Here is a 20,138-nt window from a genome sequence, read left to right as displayed (position 1 = left end):
GATGAGCTGTTAGTATTAAGGCTATTGTGACTGTGGAGAGCAAGGCAGGGACTAGGGCAAGTTAAAACACCACAGAGTTGCCCTAACTGGTTTGGCTCAGTGGATAGAGCATCAGCCTGCGGACTGAAGGGGCCCAGGTTTGATTCCGGTCAAGGGCATGTACCTTGGTTGCAGGCACATCCCCAGTCGGGGGTGTGCAGGAGGCAGCTGATCGATGTTTCTCTCTCATCGATGTTTCTCTCTATCCCTCTCCCTTCCCCTCTGTAAAAAATCAATAAAATATTTAAAACAACAACAACAACAAAAAACACCACAGAGTTGATTCTTACAATTTTTTACCATTTTCTAATTGCTTTTATTGAAGAAAGAATTTTTGGGGGTCCTTACTCTGCCATTTTCACTAATGTCCTTAGCATATTTAAAACAGTTTTTAAAAAATATATTTTTATTGATTCCAGGGAGGAAGGGAGAGGGAGAAAGAGAGATAGAAACATCAATGATGAGGGAATCATTGATTGGCTGCCTCCTGCACGCCCCCCCACTGGGGATTGAGCCCACAACCCGGGCATGACCGGGAATCAAACCTGGGATCCCTTCAGTCTGATAGTCTATCTCTTCAGCCTGATGTTCTATCCACTGAGCCAAACCGGCCAGGGCTAAAAATAATTAGTCTCCCACATGCCCCACACTGGGGATCGACCCCACAACCCAGGCATGTGCCCTGCCTGGGATTTGAACCCAGACTTCCTGGTTCATAGGTCGATGCTCAATCACTGAACACCAGCTGGGCATCATTAGCATATTTTAAAAAATATGTATTCTTTATTGATTTTTAGAGATGGAGAGAGAGAAACAAAAATATGAGAGCAGAACATCGATAGGCAGTCTCCTGCATGCCCCCTCCCAGGGATCAAGCCCAGTTGTGGGCATGTGTCCTGACTGGGACTCAAATCAAACCTTTTCGTGCACGGGATGACACCCAACCAACTGAGCCACAATGGCCAGAGCTGTCTTTAGCTTATTTATTCTTAGCTTGTCCTTTCATTCTTTTCTTCACTCCCTTTTACTAGTATTGTTAGATGAGGCCTTTTCTGGATTTTTTAATATTTGAAATATGAGATACTACCAAGGACATTCAGTGCAGCAGTATTTACAATACCAAAAGAGTGGAAAGACCCAAGTGTCCCAAAATAAAATCATTTTTTAAAAAAATGATTCATCTCTATATCCATATGATGGAACATTATGCAGATACAGTCATATATTTAGAGATTATTATATGACAGGAAAATGCTTATGTTATAGATGGGGGAAAAACAGTATAAAACAGTATATTGCCCTAGCAGCTTTGGCTCAGTGGTTAAAGCTTTGGCCCTTGAACTCAAGGCTCACTGGTTTGATTCTAGTCAAGGGCAGTTACCTTGGTTGCAGGCTCCATCCCTGGCCCTAGTAGGGGGGCTTGTGTGGGAGGCAACCAATCGATATGTCTCTGTCTCTTTCACAGCAATGTTTCTCTCTCTCTGTCTCTCCCCCTTCCTTTTACTCTCTCTAAAAACAGTGGGGAAAAATAAATCCTCCAGTGAGGTTTAACAAAAAATATCCCCAAATACGGTATATTTAAATCTTTGAAAATAAGTTTTGTAAAGAAATAAGCATACGTATGCATCCAAAAACTATTGAAAGGAGCTATTTCAAAATGGTAGTATTTATTATCTGGGTGGTGGTTAAATTATGTGAGTAAAAACCCCCACTTTGTTCTATATATGTACTATAAGGTTATATTAATTAATTTCACTAATGTGACACACCTGTCCATAATACTGTTTTCATTCAGTATGAGTTCAATTAAAAATTACATAGCTATTGTCTGGCTGGTGTGGCTCAGTAGTTGAGCATTGACCCCATGAACCAAGAGGTCACTGGTCTGATTCCTGGTCAGGGCACACACCTGGGTTGCAGGCTCAATCCCCGGTAGGGGGTGTGCAGGAGGCAGCCGATTGATAATCCTTTCTCTATCTCTTTATCTCTCTCCTGTTCTCTCTTTAACAAAAATTATGTAGCTGTTTAGTTTTGTTGATTTGCCATAAACTCTTTTTATTTTTTATTTATTTATTTTTTTAAATATATTTTATTGATTTTTTTGCAGAGAGGAAGGGAGAGGGATAGAGAGTTAGAAACATCGATGAGAGAGAAACATCGATCAGCTGCCTCCTGCACACTCCCCACTGGGTATGTGCCCACAACCAAGGTACATGCCCCCGACCGGAATCGAACCTGGGACCCCTGAGTCTGCAGGCTGACACTCTATCCACTGAGCCAAATTGGTCAGGGCTGCCATAAACTCTTAATAAATATTTGAAGAGATGCTATAAGAACATACTAATAATAACCCTGGCATTGGGACTAACAAAACAATATATGAGCTGTTTTAATTCCCAGAGTCTACTCTATACATAGGAGTTTTGTTTTATTGAGGTGTAATAAGGTGAATTATTAGGCAGATGAATAACCTGTAATCTCATTTATTAGCATTTTGTGTGTTTTTTTTCCAGGCGCATATTAAATTTCCTATTGACTACCCATATTCACCACCTACCTTCAGATTCTTGACCAAAATGTGGCACCCCAACATTTATGAGGTAAGAGTCATCTATCGTAAATTTCTCTGAAGATTTGTTGTTTTATAATCTCAGTATGCTGTGGTAGTAGTTAATGCGATAGCCATACAGGACTATTTATGGTTTCCCACTTAGTTAGTAGTCTTTAGTTTAACTGTTCAAAATTGAAGATAGTTTTATAATACCAGTGTATATTATAGTTAAGATTAAGGCTTTAAACCAGGAGTGGGGAATGTCTGTCCTACGGGCCGTATAAGGTTGCAAAATTATTTGGTCTGGCCCTGTCAAAGCATTAGAGGTGAGTTAATTAAATGTTTGACCAAATATAGCAGGCTAATTTTTAAGTTGATAATTTTGTATGGCCCTTGAATGATGTTATATCCAACTGGCCCTTGGCAGAAAAAAGATCCTTCACCCTTGCTTTAAACCTTTGCTAACATTATAATGCATACGTGTTAACATTTGCATTTTTTAAACTTAGTAAAGTCATACAAATGTATTTATGTACCTGTCCTCTAGCTTCACAGCAAGGGTCACCTGTTGCTATGATCAAGGATTCAGCTTTTTTTCTTTTTTTTAAATATATTTTATTGATTTTTTTACAGAGAGGAAGGGAGAGGGTTAGAGAGTTAGAAACATCGATGAGAGAGAAACATCGATCAGCTGCCTCCTGCACAATCCCTACTGGGGATGTGCCCGCAACCAAGGTACATGCCCTTGACCGGAATTGAACCTGGGACCCTTTAGGGATAGACCCTGGCTGACGCTCTATCCATTGAGCCAAACTGGTTAGGGCAAGGATTCAGCTTTCTTGGGGGGATTTGTCCTACTGTATTTGGACTGCCCTCCTTTCAGGAGTTGCCACAGAGCAATTGAGAGCCCCTCTTGGAATAAATCCCAGGCAAGGTTCTTTTACTGGACAAGGCCCACATGCCTGGGGAAATCGTTTCTAATTTTGTGGATGAAATTTACTTAGCTTTGTACTAATCTGTAAGGATGCTAGAATGCTACATGATGTTTCTCAGAATAATATGTGGGGGCCGTTCACTCTACCATTCTGTAATTTTTTTTATTGCAGTAGGGCTCTGGAGTTTATCGTTTTATTATAGCTATGACCCAAGCATTAAATTTGCTTTTTTAAAAATTTGCAACCTTAATCCTGTAGTCCCTTTTTGGCCTAGTGGATATTGGGAAGCACTTTTGCTCCAGAAACAGCTATTTAGCCTTTAAAATGCTTGCAGGTGAGAAATGGAGAACTTACTCCAGGATCCTGAATTTGGATTTCAATCTGCATAAATTAGCACACTGGAATAGCTTTACTGTTTTTCACAACCTGCTTTTTCTGTAAGGCATTATCTTCATTCTTCTTTCCTTCTTAAAATAGGACAAACTGGGTGATATAAAGTCACATTTTTCAAAAATAAAGCTCCTAGAATATTGTTTTCTTTAGTATCTTTAGTATCTGACTTAACCATAATATAAACAGCTGTGAATACCTTATACTATTCTATGTAACAAAGTTATCCCGTTGTAGGAGAGAGAATTCTATATAATAAAGCGGTAGTATGCAAATTGACTGTCATGCCCTCACACAAGGTGGCTGCCCCCATGTGGTCACAAGATGGCCAGTTTGTGGCGGGGGTCGGGGGGGACCAGGCCTGCAGGGAAGGGAGGGAAGTTGGGGGGAACCAGGCCAGCAGGGGAGGGCAGTTAGGGGTGACCGGGCCTGCAGGGGAGGGCAGTTGGGGATGACAAGGCCGGCAGGGGAGGGCATCTAGGGGTGACCAGGCCTGTAGGGGAGGGCAGTTGGGGGCAACCAGGCCTGCAGGGGAGGGCAGTTGGGGGCAATCGGGCTGGTAGGGGAGCAGTTAGGTGTTGATCAGGCTGGCAGGGGAGTGATTAGGGGTGAGCAGGCTGGCAGGCAGGTGAGTGGTTGGGAACCAGCAGTTCCAGATTTTGAAAGGGATGTCCGACTGCCGGTTTAGGTCCGATTCCACAGGGATCGGGACTAAACCGGCAGTTGGACATCCCCTGAGGGGTCCCAGACTGGAGAGGGTGCAGGTTGGGCTGAGGGGCATTCTCACCGCCCCCCCCCCCCCCGCCAGTGCACAGATTTCATGCACCAGGTCTCTAGTCCTATATAATAAAAGGGTAATATGCAAATTTACCTTAACGGCAGAATGACCAGGAATGACTGGTTGCTATGATGTGCACTGACCACCAGGGGGCAGATGCTCAATGTAGGAGCTTCCCCCTAGTGGTCAGTGCACTCCCACAGGGGGAGCTCTGCTCAGCCACAAGCCGGGCTGAAGGCTGCAAGCACAGCGGCGGTGGTGGGAGCCTCTCCCACCTCCTCGGCAGTGCTAAGGATGTCCACCTGCCAGCTTTGGCTGATCCCCCAGGGAGTGGGCCTTAACCAGCAGGTGGATATCCCCTGAGGGCTCCTGGGCTGCCAGAAGGATGTCTGACTGCCAGCTTACGCCTAAGCTGGCAGGTGGACATCCCCCGAGGGGTCCTGGACTGTGAGAGGGCACAGGCCAGGCTAAGGGACCCATCCCCCCTCATGCACGAATTTTCATGCACGGGGCCTCTAGTATAGAAATAATTTACTGTTTCATAAGTTCAAACTGATATCACTTCACAAACATTTTTGTGTTCCTGTCCATTTAATAATCAAAAGTTCTTCCCTTCCAAATATGTAGTATATATAGAATTTTAAATAGCAAGAGAGAATTGGGAAGACTCCAGCTTTTGTCTTGCTTTTGAGAATTCACCTTAAAGTAATATACTCACTTTTTCCCATCTGTTTTCTAATTCTCAAACTCCTCTCAAAAAAGAAAGAAACAGCTCTGGCTGGCGTTACTAAGTGTGGTTAGAGCATCGGTACTTGCACTGAATGGTCTAAAGTTCGATTCTGGTCAAGGGCACGTTCCTGGGTTGCAAGTTTGATCCCTGGTCCCGGTTGAGGCGAGTGCAAGAGAAAACCAATGGATGTGCCTCTCTCACATTGATATTTCTTTCTCTTTCTCACTCCCCTCTTCCCTCCCTTCTACTCTCTAAAATTCAATGGGAAAAGTCTTTGGGTGAGGATTTAAAAAAAAAAAATAGAGGAACACAAACCAGAATAAAGGATTCAGAGCTCTGAAGGAAGAAAGTGTAGATAGATAAACCCCCTTTTCACTGTTTTTGTTTTACTACTTAGGTGTAAGCTGTTTAGTTCTGTATCAGAAGAGTCAGCATTGGATCATTATTTCAAAAAATATTTTTCATATTTATAATAAAATTTTTAACAAAATGAGGCATGTATACATATCTTACAAATATTCAGTTGTTTCCCATGCCATAAATGTTTTGTTTTAAAAGAAGCCATAGCCCTGGTCAGGTGGTTCAATTGGTTGGAGCATTGTCCCTATAATACTAAGAAGTCATGTATACAGTTTCCATTCAGGGCACTGATTCCCACTAAGTTAGGTTGTGGGTTCAATCCCCATTTGGGGCACATAAGGGAAGGCAGCCAATTGGGAGGCAACCAATTGATGTTTCTCTCTCACATAAATGTTTCTCACTCTCTTCCCTTCTCTTTATCCCTCCCTCTTTTTCTCTCTTTCCCCCTCTCTCCCTTCCTCCCTCTCACTCTCCTTCTCTCTTCCCCTCTATCTCAAATCAATAACCATATCCTCAGATGAGGATAAAAAAATAAAAGAAGTGATAATTCATAGTTAGGAATCAAATTTGATGTACTCAAAGGGATCATAAGAGACTCTTCTCACATTAGTTAATTTACCTTTGCTGCATTCTGGAAAAGGTATTAGAATGGAACCTTCTGTGATTCTAGAGATTGTTGGGGCTCATGGTTCTTGGCCAAAAAGATACTCTTGGGAGTTGCTCTCTATTCACCCACCTGTGCTAGAAACACAGTGGATCTCGATGTCAATTACTCTATAGTCACCAATACTGCCGAGTTACTTATAATTGAGGACGAAAGGGGTAAACAATGACAATAACAACAACAAAACAAAAATGCAAATGCCTACTTAAGTTTCAAAATATGGAAATTGATGAGTTTTTCGTATATCAACTCGAGCACTAAAAATAAAATATAGACTATTCCTGGTAGAAAATAATATTATGTCAAGTTTTAAAAATCATGAGATGTTGGTTGCAGTTTTATTTTATTTATTTATTTTATTGATTTTTTTACGGAGAGGGATGAGAGTTAGAAACATTGATGAGAAAGAAACATTGATCAGCTGCCTCCCACTGGGGATGCGCCCGCAACCAAGGTACATGCCCTTGACCGGAATTGAACCTGGCACCCCTCAGTTCGCAGGCCGACGCTCTATCCACTGAGCCAAGCCAGTCAGGACCGTTGGTTGCAGTTTTAAACTCATCCACATACACATCACTATAGCTATAAAAGTTAAATATACTGCTGTGTTATATGAACAAATTTAATTATGTTAACATTTCCTTTATTATTGCCATATTTGTGAAATTTATAAATATCCGGGGAAACTTGGAGAACAAAAGAAATTTCCCTGGCCAGTGTGGCTTAGTCATTGAGCATTGACCCATGAATCCAATTCGATTCCTGGTCAGGGCACATTCCCAGGTTGAGGGCTTGATCAGGAGGGGGCATGCAGAAGGCAAACCATCGATATTTCTATCACTCAATCAGTCTCCCTTCTTCTCTCTCCAGAATCAATAAAAACAAAAAGAAATTTAATACGAACTTGTCATCAGTAAATGTACTGTACAATCTATTCCTTCTTGCTCTTTTTGTAATACTAGAAGCCTGGTGCACGGATTCGCGCACCGGTGGGGTCCCTTGGCCTGGCCTGCGCCCTCTCGCAATCTGGGACCTATCGGGGGAAGTCAAAGGCACGGTGCACAGATTCAGCCCGATCCCCTCAGGCCAGGCTGAGGGACCCCAGCAGTGCACAAATCCATGCACCAGGCCTCTGGAATGCATATAAAATCTTTGGTTAATCTCTTCCTGCTCTTCTCCTTCCCCCTTCCTTCTGAGATTTATCAGTCTGTTTCATGTTTCTATGCCTGTGTGTTGAGCGTCTGCCCCCCTGGTGATCAGTGCGCGTCGTAGCTACCGGTTGAACAGTCACTTAGGCTTTTATAAATATAGATGTTGAATGAAATAAAAAATAGTTTCCTGGTTACATGTTGTATGCTCAGAATTAGACAGCCCACGAGAAACCCTATTTGTTTCACAAACCATGTTAATATGTGAAGTTTTCATGTGTATTTTCTTCACTACGAATGTGATAGTTATGGGAAATTAATCTCACTGCTCTTTAGTATTTATTAAAATTTTTCAGTGCTGGCTGGTGTGGCTTATTTGGTTGAGCATTGTCCCATGCACTGAGAAGGTGCTGATTCTATTCCTGGTCAGGGCACATGCCTAGGTTTTGGACTCAATCCCCATTAGGGGGCGGCAAGGTACAGCTGATTCACGTTTCTCATCGATCTCTCTCTTGCTCATTGATCTCTATCTTGCTCATCGATATCTCTCTCTCTCATCTCTCTCTCTCTATGTATATATGTATGTGTGTGTGTGTGTAGACACACACACACACATATGTATGTATATACACACACTAGAGGCCTGGTGCACGAGATTCATGCACTGGGGAGGTTTCCTCAGCCTGGCCTGTGCCCTCTTGCAGTCTGGGACCCCTCGGCGGGTGTCTGCCTGCCAACTTAGCCAGCAGTCAGACATCCCTCTCGCAGTACAGGACCCCTTGCTCCTTACCACCTGCCTGCAGCAGAGGTGGGAGAGGCTCCTGCCGCTGCGCTTGCCAGCTGTGAGCCTGGCTTCTGGCTGAGTGGCACTCCCCCTGTGGGAGCGCACTGACCACTAGGGGACAGCTCCTGCATTGAGTGTCTGCCCCCTGGTGGTCAGTGCACGCCATAGCATTGGGTCAATTTGCATATTATGCCTTTATTATACAGGACTAGAGGCCGGGTGCACGAATTCGTGCATGGGTAGGATCCCTCCCGACTGATCAGGGCCATCTCGCTCAGTCCCGATCAGGGTCGATCGGGGTGATCAGGGCCAGTCGGCCAGGGGGAGGGACCATGGGAGGTTGACTGGTCATGGGAGCACACTGGCCACCAGGGGGCAGCTCCTGGATTGGGCGTCTGCACCGTGGTGGTCAGTGCGCATCATAGCTACTGGGCATCCGGTTGTAACAGTCACTTAGGCCAGTGGTTGGCAAACTCATTAGTCAACAGAGTCAAATATCAACAGTGCAATGATTGAAATTTCTTTTGAGAGCCAAATTTTTTAAACTTAAACTATATAGGTAAGTACATTGTTATTAACCTAATTAGGGTACTCCTAAGGCTTAGGAAGAGCCACACTCAAGGGGCCAAAGAGCCGCATGTGGCTCGCGAGCCGCAGTTTGCCGACCACGGACTTAGGCTTTTATATATATAGATATCACCCCTCCCTCTCCTTTCCCCTCTCTCTAATATCAAGAACATATTTAAAAATTTTTTCCCAATTCATTGGAAAATATTTTTTTGCAGTAATTTTTATAGTAGTTTTATGTTCACGATACGACTGAATAAAAAGTATACAGAAGTATTAAATCCTTTTAGCACTGGTGAGTTGTAGAACATAGTATGGAGCTTTGTTTTTTAAAATAATAAAGATTTTGAATGTTTTTTGAAGGAGCATACAAATCATTTTGCCTGTATAGTATGCACATAAATGCAACTAATGCAGCCATTAAAGTAAAGGTTGCAGTAAGCTGGTATATTTTATACTACTTGGTAGCCGATATGAAAATATTTTGCTATTTCAATTAAGATTCTAGTTCTATTCTAGACCCAGATGATTCTCAAAACATACTCATCTATAGCAATCAACATTGTACAGATGTACCTATTTGACTACTATTCCACTATCATTAGGGCATGGTATTTCTAAATGTTGTTTAATAATGATTAAAAATAGACTCTACATGTTGGCTTAGTCAGCTCAGGCTGCCATAAGAAAAGGCCATAGGCGGGATGGCTTAAACAACAGAAATTTATTTTCTCATAGTTCAGGAAGCTAGAAGTCCAAGATCAAGTTGCAAAATGGCTGGTTTTTGGTGATAACTCTCTTCCTAGCTTATCTCTGTGTCTTCATGTGGCTTGGAGAGGAGAGAGAGAGGGAGAGAGGGAGAGCTCTCTCTCTCTCTAGTGTCTCATAAGTTTTTTAAAAAGGTTGCCAAGTCTGTAGAACCATTGCTCTTTGGAATAATAAAATTTAGGCTATGTAAATGGCAACTGGCCCAATTACACAGTTTATGATCTTTGTAATTATTTAGATGGATGATAGTCTATAGTAAAATGGATAAGACCCATAGTCAGCTTTTCAAGAACTGAAAAAACTGGATCCAGCAAGAGTTCCTGTATAATCTAAATTATAAGTTATGTTTTTTTAATTACACCAAAAAGACCATTTAAAAGTAAGGATACTGTATTTATCAGGGTTCTTCAGAGTAACAGAACCAGTAGGATATATAGAAATACATATGAGGAGATTTATTAAAGGCATTGGCTCACATGGTTATGAAGTCTGAGAAATTCCACAGGCTGTAGAACCAGAAAAGTTGGAAGGATCATTCAATTTAAATCCGAAGGTCTGAGAAGCAGGGGAAGCCAGTGGTGTAACTCCCAGTCCAAGGCTGCTGCTTGTGTATATACCAGAGTTCCAAGGCTGGAGAACCAGGAGTTCTGACATCCCAATGTACTGATTCAAACACTAAATCTCTTTCACAAATACCCTCACAAACACATCTAGAAACATGTTTTACCAGCTATCTGATCATCCCTTAGTCTAGTCAAGTTGACATAAAATTAACCTTCACAGATACTTGTCTTTCTACCTTTTTTCTCTTGCCATTCATATTTATGGTCTTTCTATACTCTGTACATTGTTATGTTCACAGGGGATGTAATTTGACTGGATGTACATTTGAATCCTTGAAATAGCAAGATGTTTTTTTCTCTTTTTTTAAAAATATATTTTATTGATTTTTTTACAGAGAGGAAAGGAGAGGGATAGAGAGCCAGAAACATCGATGAGTTGCCTCCTGCACGCCCCCCACTGGGGATGTGCCCGCAACCAAAGCACATGCCCTTGACCGGAATCGAACTTGCGACCCTTGAGTCCGCAGGCCGACGCTCTATCCACTGAGCCAAACCGGTTCTGGCGCAAGATGTTTTATAATAAGGGTTTAGTCCCTTCTTAATGGATAACAATAAAAATGTTTTAGATAATAGCTTACCTGATTCTGCTTTATCTCCTTTATCATCCAACACACATTTCTTTTTCTTTGATTATTGTTATTTTCTCCTTTGTTTAGTGGAATTATCTCATACAGCTTCTGTGTGGTATTTCTTTGATTTCTCTGAGAATTTATTTTAATGGTTATTCTACTCAGGAATCAAATACTGAAGCCAAAGAAATCACATTAGAATTGATTACAAAGTTGTAATAATGCCTTCTCTGATCTCTCAAGCCTAAGACAAACTGTTTAACTTTATTATTTTAAACTAATTTCATATACATTTTATTTTTTCCTTTTAATTGAATTTATTGGGGTGATACTGGTTAACAAAATTACACAGGTTTCAGGTGCACAGTTCTACAACACATCATCTGTACACTGTATTGTATGTTCACCACCCCAAGTCAAATCTCCATCTATCACCATTTATCTCCTCTCTACCCTCCTCCACCTCATTTTACCCTCACCTTCCTCTCCCCCACCTCCTCCAGCAGTCACCACACTGTTGTCCATGAGTTTTCTCTTTTGCTCATAAATTTTAAATATAAATTAAAAAGTCCAATACATTTAGAATACTTTTTATTAAAATGCTTTGATGTCAATGTCTAGGTGTTTAAAAAAGCATACTAAAAATACTAAATTTAAATCCACTTCTTTAAAAAAATTACTTTGAAATAATTTTAGATTTGAAGAGCTCCCATAATAGTACAGAAAATTCTTATATACTTTTTGCTCATATTCCTGTCATATTAATATCTTAAATAACCACGATACATTTATCAAAACTATTAAGTAAATTATAGACTTTGTTTAGAGCAAAGTATGGAATGGAAAATTTAAAGCATGTAATACTTGCCCTTAGCTACTCTCTATTCTTCTAGGTGAGACAAACTCTATTTCTGTATTGTGTTGTTAAATAATCAGAAACAACATGCTTGAGCTCTGTAATCTTAATTCACATAAAGGTGCTGAATGCTGTTATGATTTTACATTATTTATTGTGTTAATTTTTAAATGAGCATTTAATGAACATTTAAAATTTACATAATTTTACTAGGTCTTTAAGAAGAGACCTGAATAAATCATTTCTCTTGGAATTCATTTACGGATCCTTCAAATGAATATGAACGCTTTCTTATCAGCTAATCAGAAATGTATAACCAAGCACAGTTTATTTGCTTTAGCTACTAGGTTAAATTGACATAAATAACTTCTCTTTGGTAACTGATAAAATATATTTGTATTCTTTTAATTGTTTTTACTATTTTTAAATGTCATTATTGACTTGTAAAATATTCTTTATTTCTAAAACACTAGAGAAAAGTTTTGTAGAATGCTCCAATAGAACTCCCAAAGTTTCATCTTGTTTTATATGAAACAAAATGAGTAAGGCAGAAAGCCAAGAGAAATGAGAAGATTTTGACTGGTTTCTTTTTCTTTTTTTTTAATATATTTTATTGATTTTTTACAGAGAGGAAGGGAGAGGGATAGAGAGTTAGAAACATCGATGAGAGAGAAACATCGATCAGCTGCCTCCTGCACACCTCCCACTGGGGATGTGCCTGCAACCAAGGTACATGCCCTTGACCGGAATCGAACTTGGGACCTTTCAGTCCGCAGGCTGACGCTCTATCCACTGAGCCAAACCGGTCAGGGCTTGACTGGTTTCTTGATTTAGTAATATACATTGTTAAACCAAGAGCGTTTGACTGAAAAGTGATTTAATAATACACATTATTAAAGGTTTGAACAATGTTGTGCTTGTTTAGATTTACCTTTTCTCCTTATATTTTTTAATTTTTATATTTTTATTGATTTCAGAGAGGAAGGTAGAGGGAGAGAGAGATAAAAACATCAATGATGAAAATCATTGATTGACTGCCTCCTGAGCATGTGCCCTGACAGGGAATTGAACCGTGACCTCCTGGTTCAAAGGTCAACGCTCAACCACTGAGCCACGCCAGCTGGGCTATATTTTTTTCTTTTAAAAAATTTAAATTAGTCCCTGGCCAGGTGGCTCAGTTGGTTAGAGCGTCATCCAGAAACACAAGCAGACTATTATTTCCCCATTGAATGTGTTTAGTATCCCTGTCAAAAATCTCTTGATAATAGATGTATAGGTTTATTTATGGACTCTCAGTTTTATTCCTTTGTTCTATATGCCAGTTCTAACTTGTCTTGTTGACTGTAGCTTTGTAATAAGTTTTGAAATCAGGAAGTGGGAATCCTCTCACTTTATTCTTCTTTTCCAAGATTGTTTTAGCTGTTGTGGGTCCCTTAAATTTCCATATAAATTTTAGGATTAATATGTCAATTTCTGCAAAAAGGGAAAGTAGGACTTTGATTTTCATTGTGTTAAATCTGTAGAACAAAGTGGGAAATATTGTCATCTTAACAATACCTGTGAGCACAGGATGTTTTTCTATTTATTTAGGTGTTCTTGAATATACTTGAGTATTGTTTCGTAGTTTTCTGTGTACAAGTTCTTCACCTCTTTGGTTAGATTTTTTCCTAGGTATGTTACTCATTTAGATGCTGTTGTAAGTGGAATTATTTTCTTAATATCCTTTTTAGGGTATTCATTGCTGGTGTATAGAGATAAAACTGACTTTTGAGTGTTGATCTTATATCCTGCGACTTTGCTGCATTTGTTTATTAACTCTACTTGTTTATTAGTAGCTTTCTTGTAAACTGTTTGTAACTACTTTTATCATTTGCAAATGGAAATCATTTTATTTCTTCCTTTTCAATTGGTATGCTTTTTATTTTCTTGTCTAATTGTTCTGACTAGAACTTGTAGGAAAGTGTTAAATAGCAGTGGTGAGCCCTGGCTGGCAGCTCAGTGGTTAGAGAGTCAGCTGGTGCACCAAAGGATCGTGGGTTTGATTTCTGGTCGAGGACATGTATCTGGGTTGCCAGTTTGATCCCTGGCCCAGGTCCTGGGAGGCAACCAATCAATGTGTCTTTTTCACATCCATGTTTCTCTCTCTCTCCCTCTCCCTTCCTCTCCCTGCCTCTCTCCTTCCCTCCCTCCCTCCCATCTCTCCCCCTCTCCTTCTCTTTCTTTCCCTCCTTTGCTTCCCTTCAACCTTCCTAAAAATCAATGGAAAAAATATACTCGGATGATGATTAACCTAAAAAAAACAGTGGTGAGAGAAGGTATCCTTGTTTTGTTCCTGATCTTAGGAGAAAAACTTTCACCATTGAGTATGATGTTAACTGTGGATCTCTTAATAAATATCCTCTATAATGTTAAAGTTCCCTTTTATTTATAGTTTTGGAGTGCTATCATGAAAAAGTTTTGGGTTTTGTCAGATACTTTGCAACAGTAGAGATGCCCCCCCCCCCTTTTAATATATTTTTATTGATTTCAAAGAGGAAGGGAGAGGGGGAGAGAGAAACATCAATGATTAGAGAGAATCATTGATCGGCTGCCTCCTGCATGCCCCCTACTGGGGATTGAGCCCGCACCCGGGCATGTGCCCTTGACTGGAATCAAAACCGGGACCTTTCAGTTTGCAGGCCAACATTCTATCCACTGAGCCAAACCAGCTGGGGCGAGACGCGCCCCCCTCCCCCCCCGCCTCCTTCATATATATATATATTGATTTCAGAGAAGAAGGGAGAGGGAGAGATAGAAACATCAATGGTGAGAGAGAATCACTGATCAGCTGCCTCCTGCATGCCCACTACTGGGGATCAAGCCTGCAACCCAGGGGTGTGCCCTTGAATGGAATCGAACCTGGGACCCTTCACTTCATAAGCTGACGCTCTATCCACTGAGCCAAACCAACTAGGACACTAGCAGTCTATTTTTGCATATCTTTAGCAATCCATGTGTTTGACTTAAACTAAATGTACCTGTGGATTAGGTCCTATAATTTAAATTTATATACCAAAATATTAAAACCATAGTGGTGAGTTCTTTTATCCCATATACTGAAAGAGTTATAATGAAGTTGTTTTGAGACATATTTTCAGTTTATATATATATACCATACTTACTAAAACCAGTGATTGATATTAAAGGTGATTATAGCATCTTTATGCAGATTTTAAGCAGGACAGATTGTTTTGTTCCTTTTTATGTACTTGAGGTAGTTTTGTGTCTGAAAATAGATATTTAGTTGCTTCCCAAGACTCTTGAATCTTGATTTACCAGGTTTGTCTATTTTGTGAACGTGTGTGTGTTTTTTTAATTGATTTTAGAGAGAGAGGAAGGGACAGGGATAGAGAGATAGAAACATCAATGAGAGAGAAACATCTATAAGGCAGCCTCCTGCACAACCCCTTCTGGGCATTGAGCCCAAAACCCAAGTATGTACCCTGACCAGGAATCAACCTGGTGATCTCTTGGTTCATGGGTCAACGCTCAAGCACTGAGCGATACTGGCCACGCTGTATATTTCTATTTTGAAATGATTTTTTAGGAGGAGGATGTTAACAGATATACAGTGTTTCTTTTTTAAATAAGAAATATATATTGGAGATTGGTCACCATTAGTATTTATAATATTAGAAAAGTTTAATCCTTTAACATTGAGTCCAAATGTGAAGAAAAAGCAGAATTGTTTTCTCTTCTAATGATAAGAAAACAAGTTTTGGAGGGATAAAAGAAATTTCAGAGGAACTGATGTGTCTTTTTTATGTCATATTTTTGAGTACTGAATGTGGTTTGTATCTTACAGAATGGAGATGTATGCATTTCAATTCTTCATCCCCCTGTAGATGACCCACAGAGTGGTGAACTGCCCTCCGAAAGGTGGAATCCTACTCAGAATGTCAGGTAAGGGGTTGATAAGAAATAATCTGGTTTTTAGGTGTTTCTTAAGATTGGATATTATTTTTTAAGTACAAAATAATCCTTTTATATTTGGTTATTTTGTCTCCTGCTAGAGCTTTAAGTAGCATGTATGCATCATTTTGAAGAGTTGTATTTATGGAACAATATATTATGCACATGTTACTCTGTTCTCTATGTTTGCCTTGGGAGAAATTTTCTAGTGTGAATTCTTCCTCTTACTTTATTGTAAGTTTCATCTGCGTCTTGGATCTCATGATTTTCATGTTTGTATTGATTGTTTCTTTATTCTAGGATTCTTATTACTTTTTGCAGAAAGGTCTTACTGTTTCCAAACTGAAAATGTACTTAACATGCTACTTAAAAAATTTTTTTTAAAAAGATTTTGTATTGATTTTTGGAGAGAGGAAGAAAGAAGGAATGGCGGGGGGGAGAGCAATGAATGTGAGAACCAAACATCAATCAGCTGCTTTTTGCACACCCCCTATTTGGGATCAAGCCCCACAACCCAGGCATGTGCCCTGACGGGGAATCAAACCGGCAATCTTTTAGTGCATGAGACAACACCCAATCAACTGAGCCATACTGGCCAGGCTACATGCTACCTTTAAAAGAGCTTCCATTATCCATTGTTTTATATATAGGATGTTCCAAAAAACTGTATACACACACTGAGTAATTGTAAAGGCAGTGTTTGTTAAAACACATTTCAAAAGTGAGCTCTCAGTTGTGCATTTTTTGGGGACACCTTGTATATGTGGATGTGTCTTAAGATTTGGAAGGCTTGTATATTTCTTGTGATTTCCTTTATTGATTAATCTATTGACCCATCTATCTAGATATTTATTTATTTTTTTAAAAAATATATTTTATTGACTTTTTACAGAGAGGGAGAGAGATAGAGAGTTAGAAACATCGATGAGAGAGAAACAATGATCAGCTGCCTCCTGCACATCTCCTACTGGGGATGTGCCCGCAACCCAGGTACATGCCCTTGACCGAAATCGAACCTGGGACCTTTCAGTTCACAGATCGACGCTCTATCCACTGAGCCAAACCGGTTTCGGCTAGATAGATAGATATTTAATCATCTGTTCTTTTTGTTTCGTTTTGTTTTCCTCACTGGAGGAGATTTTTTTTATTGACTTTAGAGAGGATGAAAGGGAGGGGCGGGGGGAGAAGAGAGAGAGAAACATCGATGTGAGAGAGCCAAATCAGTTGGTTGCCACCCCAACTTGCCCCAGTAAGGGCGAGGAACCTGCAACCCAGGTACGTGCCCTTGGCCAGAATCGAACCCCTGACCCTTTGGTTCAAGGGCCAACACTCTAACCACTTAGCAGCACGTGCCGCACTGTCAGTCTTTTTTTTAAAAAGTTTTATTCAGATATAATTTCCATACTATTCATACTATTGATTTTAAGTGTATAGTTCATAGGTTTTTAATATACTCACAGCATTGTACAACCATTACCACTATCACTGTTAGAACATTTTCATCACCATTAAACTTATACGTGTCATTTATACTTTTTATTATCCTTCAACTCCATCCCACCCTTCCACCTAGGAAACACCAGTCTGCCTCCTGTCTCTATGAATTTGCCTATTCTGTACATTTCATATGAATGGAATCTTACAATATGTAGTATTTTGTGTCTGGCTTCTTGAACTTAGCTGAACATTTTCAATGTTCATCTTCATTGTAGCATGTATTGTATTTCATTCCTTTTTACGGCTGAGTAATATTCCATTAAGTGCTTATACCACAATTTGTTTATCCATTAATTACTCAATGAACATTCGGGTTATTTCTTTGGCTATTATGAATAAGCTGCTATGAACACTGTGTACATGTACATGCTTTTGTTTCCTTGGGTATATACCTGGGAATGAAATTGCTGGGTCATATGGTTACTCAATATTTAACTTTTTGAGGAACTGCCAGCCTGTTTTTCAGTGTGGCTGCACTAAGCAGTACATCCCCACCAAGGAGTATGAGAATACCAATTTCTCCAGGGCTTTATTAACACTTATTATCTGTGTTTTTAAAATTATAGTCATTCTAATGGGTGAATGTGGTTTCTCATTGTGGTTTTGTCCTTTTTGTTTTACATAACTTAAAATTTTAGAACAGTTTTAGATTTTCAGAAAAATTGTGGATAAAAGTATAATTTCCATATGCCCTGCACCTGTCAGTTTTCTTTAATATTAACATCTAACATTAGTATGATTCCAATTATTATAGTGAACTAATATTAATGCATTGTTTTAAGTAAAGTCCATACCCTTTCACATTTCCTTAGTTTTTACCTTACGTCATTTTTCTGCTCCAGAATCCCAGGCAAGATACCATATTATATTAATAAGCATGTCTCTTTAGGCAACTGTGGCAGTTTCTTAAGACTTTCCCTTTTTTTTTTTTTTTTTTAATGTCCTTGACAATTTTGAGGAGTACTGATCAAGTATTTCGTTCCCCAGTTGGTATTTTTCTTTTGCTTTTCTGGTTATTAGACTGGATAGTGAATAGGGGGAAGAAAATCAGGAAGGTAAAGTACAGTTGAGAGTGTCTGAGGGGGATCCTGGAACCATGCAGTTAAGCTTTAGGAGAATCAAAAGCTCTACTGTACAGGGATTGTCACCTCTAACCTTTGCATTGGTCAGCTGTACATTTTCTTTATGTCATATCAAGGGTGCATACTGTCAACATTTTTTATCACTGTTAATTCTAACATAACACTCATGACTGAGACTATTTTTAGGGTTTCTCCACTGTAACTCCTTTCCCCCTTCCATTCTGTACTCCTTGGAAGGAAGTACAGCCCACACTTTAAGGAGTGGGGAATTATATCTTCTAGATCTAGAGGCTGAGATACCTGCATAAATTATTTTCAGTTCTTCTGCAATAAGATTAATCTATGATCCCCATTTATCTGTTGATTAAATCATGTTGTTACTCATTTTTATTTATCTGAAAGCTAGTAACTTGATTAGGATCTCCACTTTTGTCAAAAGCAAAGAATTGAGAGCTTTCTGATTTGCACCAGGATTTCTTACCCAGTTCTTAGTGAGTTATTTCCCATTTTCTGGGACATGTATACCAAAAGATTCATGTGTTCAAGACACATCAAATAACTATTGATTATGCTCATTACTCATTCATCTAGGTACCTTGTTCAATCCAATATACTTAGAAAGGGTTGAGAAAAGAAATATATAGCATGGGGCAAAAATAAGTTCATAGTTGTGACTGCACGAAACTCAGTTTATTCTTGCATTATTATTTTCCATATGAACAATTGTAAATCTACTTGTGCCACTTCCTGTATTTTAATCGGATACCCTCCTTCCTACAGTGTGTTCTCAGTGATATGTCCATCAGCAGCAGCAGCTTTAGGGCTTACACAGAAAGAACTGTTATATTTGTTAGTTGCTTTACCAGCATTAAAAACTTTTTGTAGTATGTGGCCCATTAAGCTATCTCATTTTCTGTCATAACAGATTTCTTTGCCACAGTGTCCTCTTTAAATTATTCTCTCGTCTTCAAAACATGTAATGAGGGCTGAGTTTGAAATAGTGTATATGAATCAAGTAAATTTAGGTTTTTAAGAATGAACCCTTTCTATCTCTCTCACATGCTGCTTGGAGGGGTATGTGTATACATTGGGAGAAAAATGCCAGTGTTCAATTCTGCAAAATTCTAAACTTTTCCTGCTAAGTTTCCAGGAAGACCCATAAGCCATAATTATTTTGTTGTGTGTGCTAGGACCAGTTTTCTGCCCTCCCAGCCAGAGTACTTGTGGTGACATGGTAACAGAGAAAGGACAGAGCCATCTCATTGACTACTGTCTTTCTTGAAAAGGGACAAATACAATATTACCCATTGGGTCATAGATGTCTAATTATGATTTTCTGTCTCCCTTAAATGCTTCTATAGTTTTGTGTTTGTTTGTTTTTTAATATATTTTATTGATTTTTTACAGAGAGGAGGGGAGAGGGACAGAGAGTTAGAAACATCGATAAGAGAGAAACATCGATCAGCTGCCTCTTGCACGCCCCCTACTGGGGATGTGCCTGCAACCAAGGTACATGCCCTTGAGTGGAATCGAACCTGGGACCCTTGAGTCCATAGGCTGATGCTCTATCCACTGAGCCAAACCGGTTAGGGCTATAGTTTTGTTTTTAAAACATTTTAGTGCTATAGAACTTTACAACTTGCTTTTTGCTGTGTGTGTGTGTGTGTGTGTGTGTGATTAGTTGGCCTTCATGTTCTCTGGGTGTTTTTGTTTACAAATTTATTTTTTATCCAAAAGAAGATAGCCAGTGATATTATCTCTAACAAAGATACTGAAGCAGGCAAAAGGATCTGTAACATGAACCTGAAGACGGTCTAGAGTGCTTTTGCCTATCCTTTTGTCAGTA

General features: G+C 39.6%; 1 protein-coding gene across 5 annotated transcripts in view; it reads left to right on the top strand.

Moving 5' to 3' along the window:
- UBE2R2 (ubiquitin conjugating enzyme E2 R2) overlaps positions 1–20,138 on the top strand; it is an 86,590-nt gene that overhangs the window by 56,476 nt on the left and 9,976 nt on the right. For 4 of the 5 annotated variants that reach the window (XM_036330575.1, XM_036330577.1, XM_036330574.1 and 1 more), the window contains 2 exons: positions 2,553–2,639; positions 15,607–15,704. In XM_036330575.1, coding sequence (XP_036186468.1) covers positions 2,553–2,639; positions 15,607–15,704 — 185 coding nt within the window. The remainder of the gene's footprint in view (positions 1–2,552; positions 2,640–15,606; positions 15,705–20,138) is intronic. The other variant, XM_036330576.1, reaches the window with a different exon arrangement.

Source organism: Myotis myotis, unplaced genomic scaffold, assembly GCF_014108235.1.
Source record: "Myotis myotis isolate mMyoMyo1 unplaced genomic scaffold, mMyoMyo1.p scaffold_m19_p_12, whole genome shotgun sequence".
Classification (NCBI taxonomy): Eukaryota; Metazoa; Chordata; class Mammalia; order Chiroptera; family Vespertilionidae; genus Myotis; species Myotis myotis.
The sequence above is the reverse complement of the archived record's forward strand: the minus strand, read 5'-3'. Positions and strand labels throughout refer to the sequence as shown.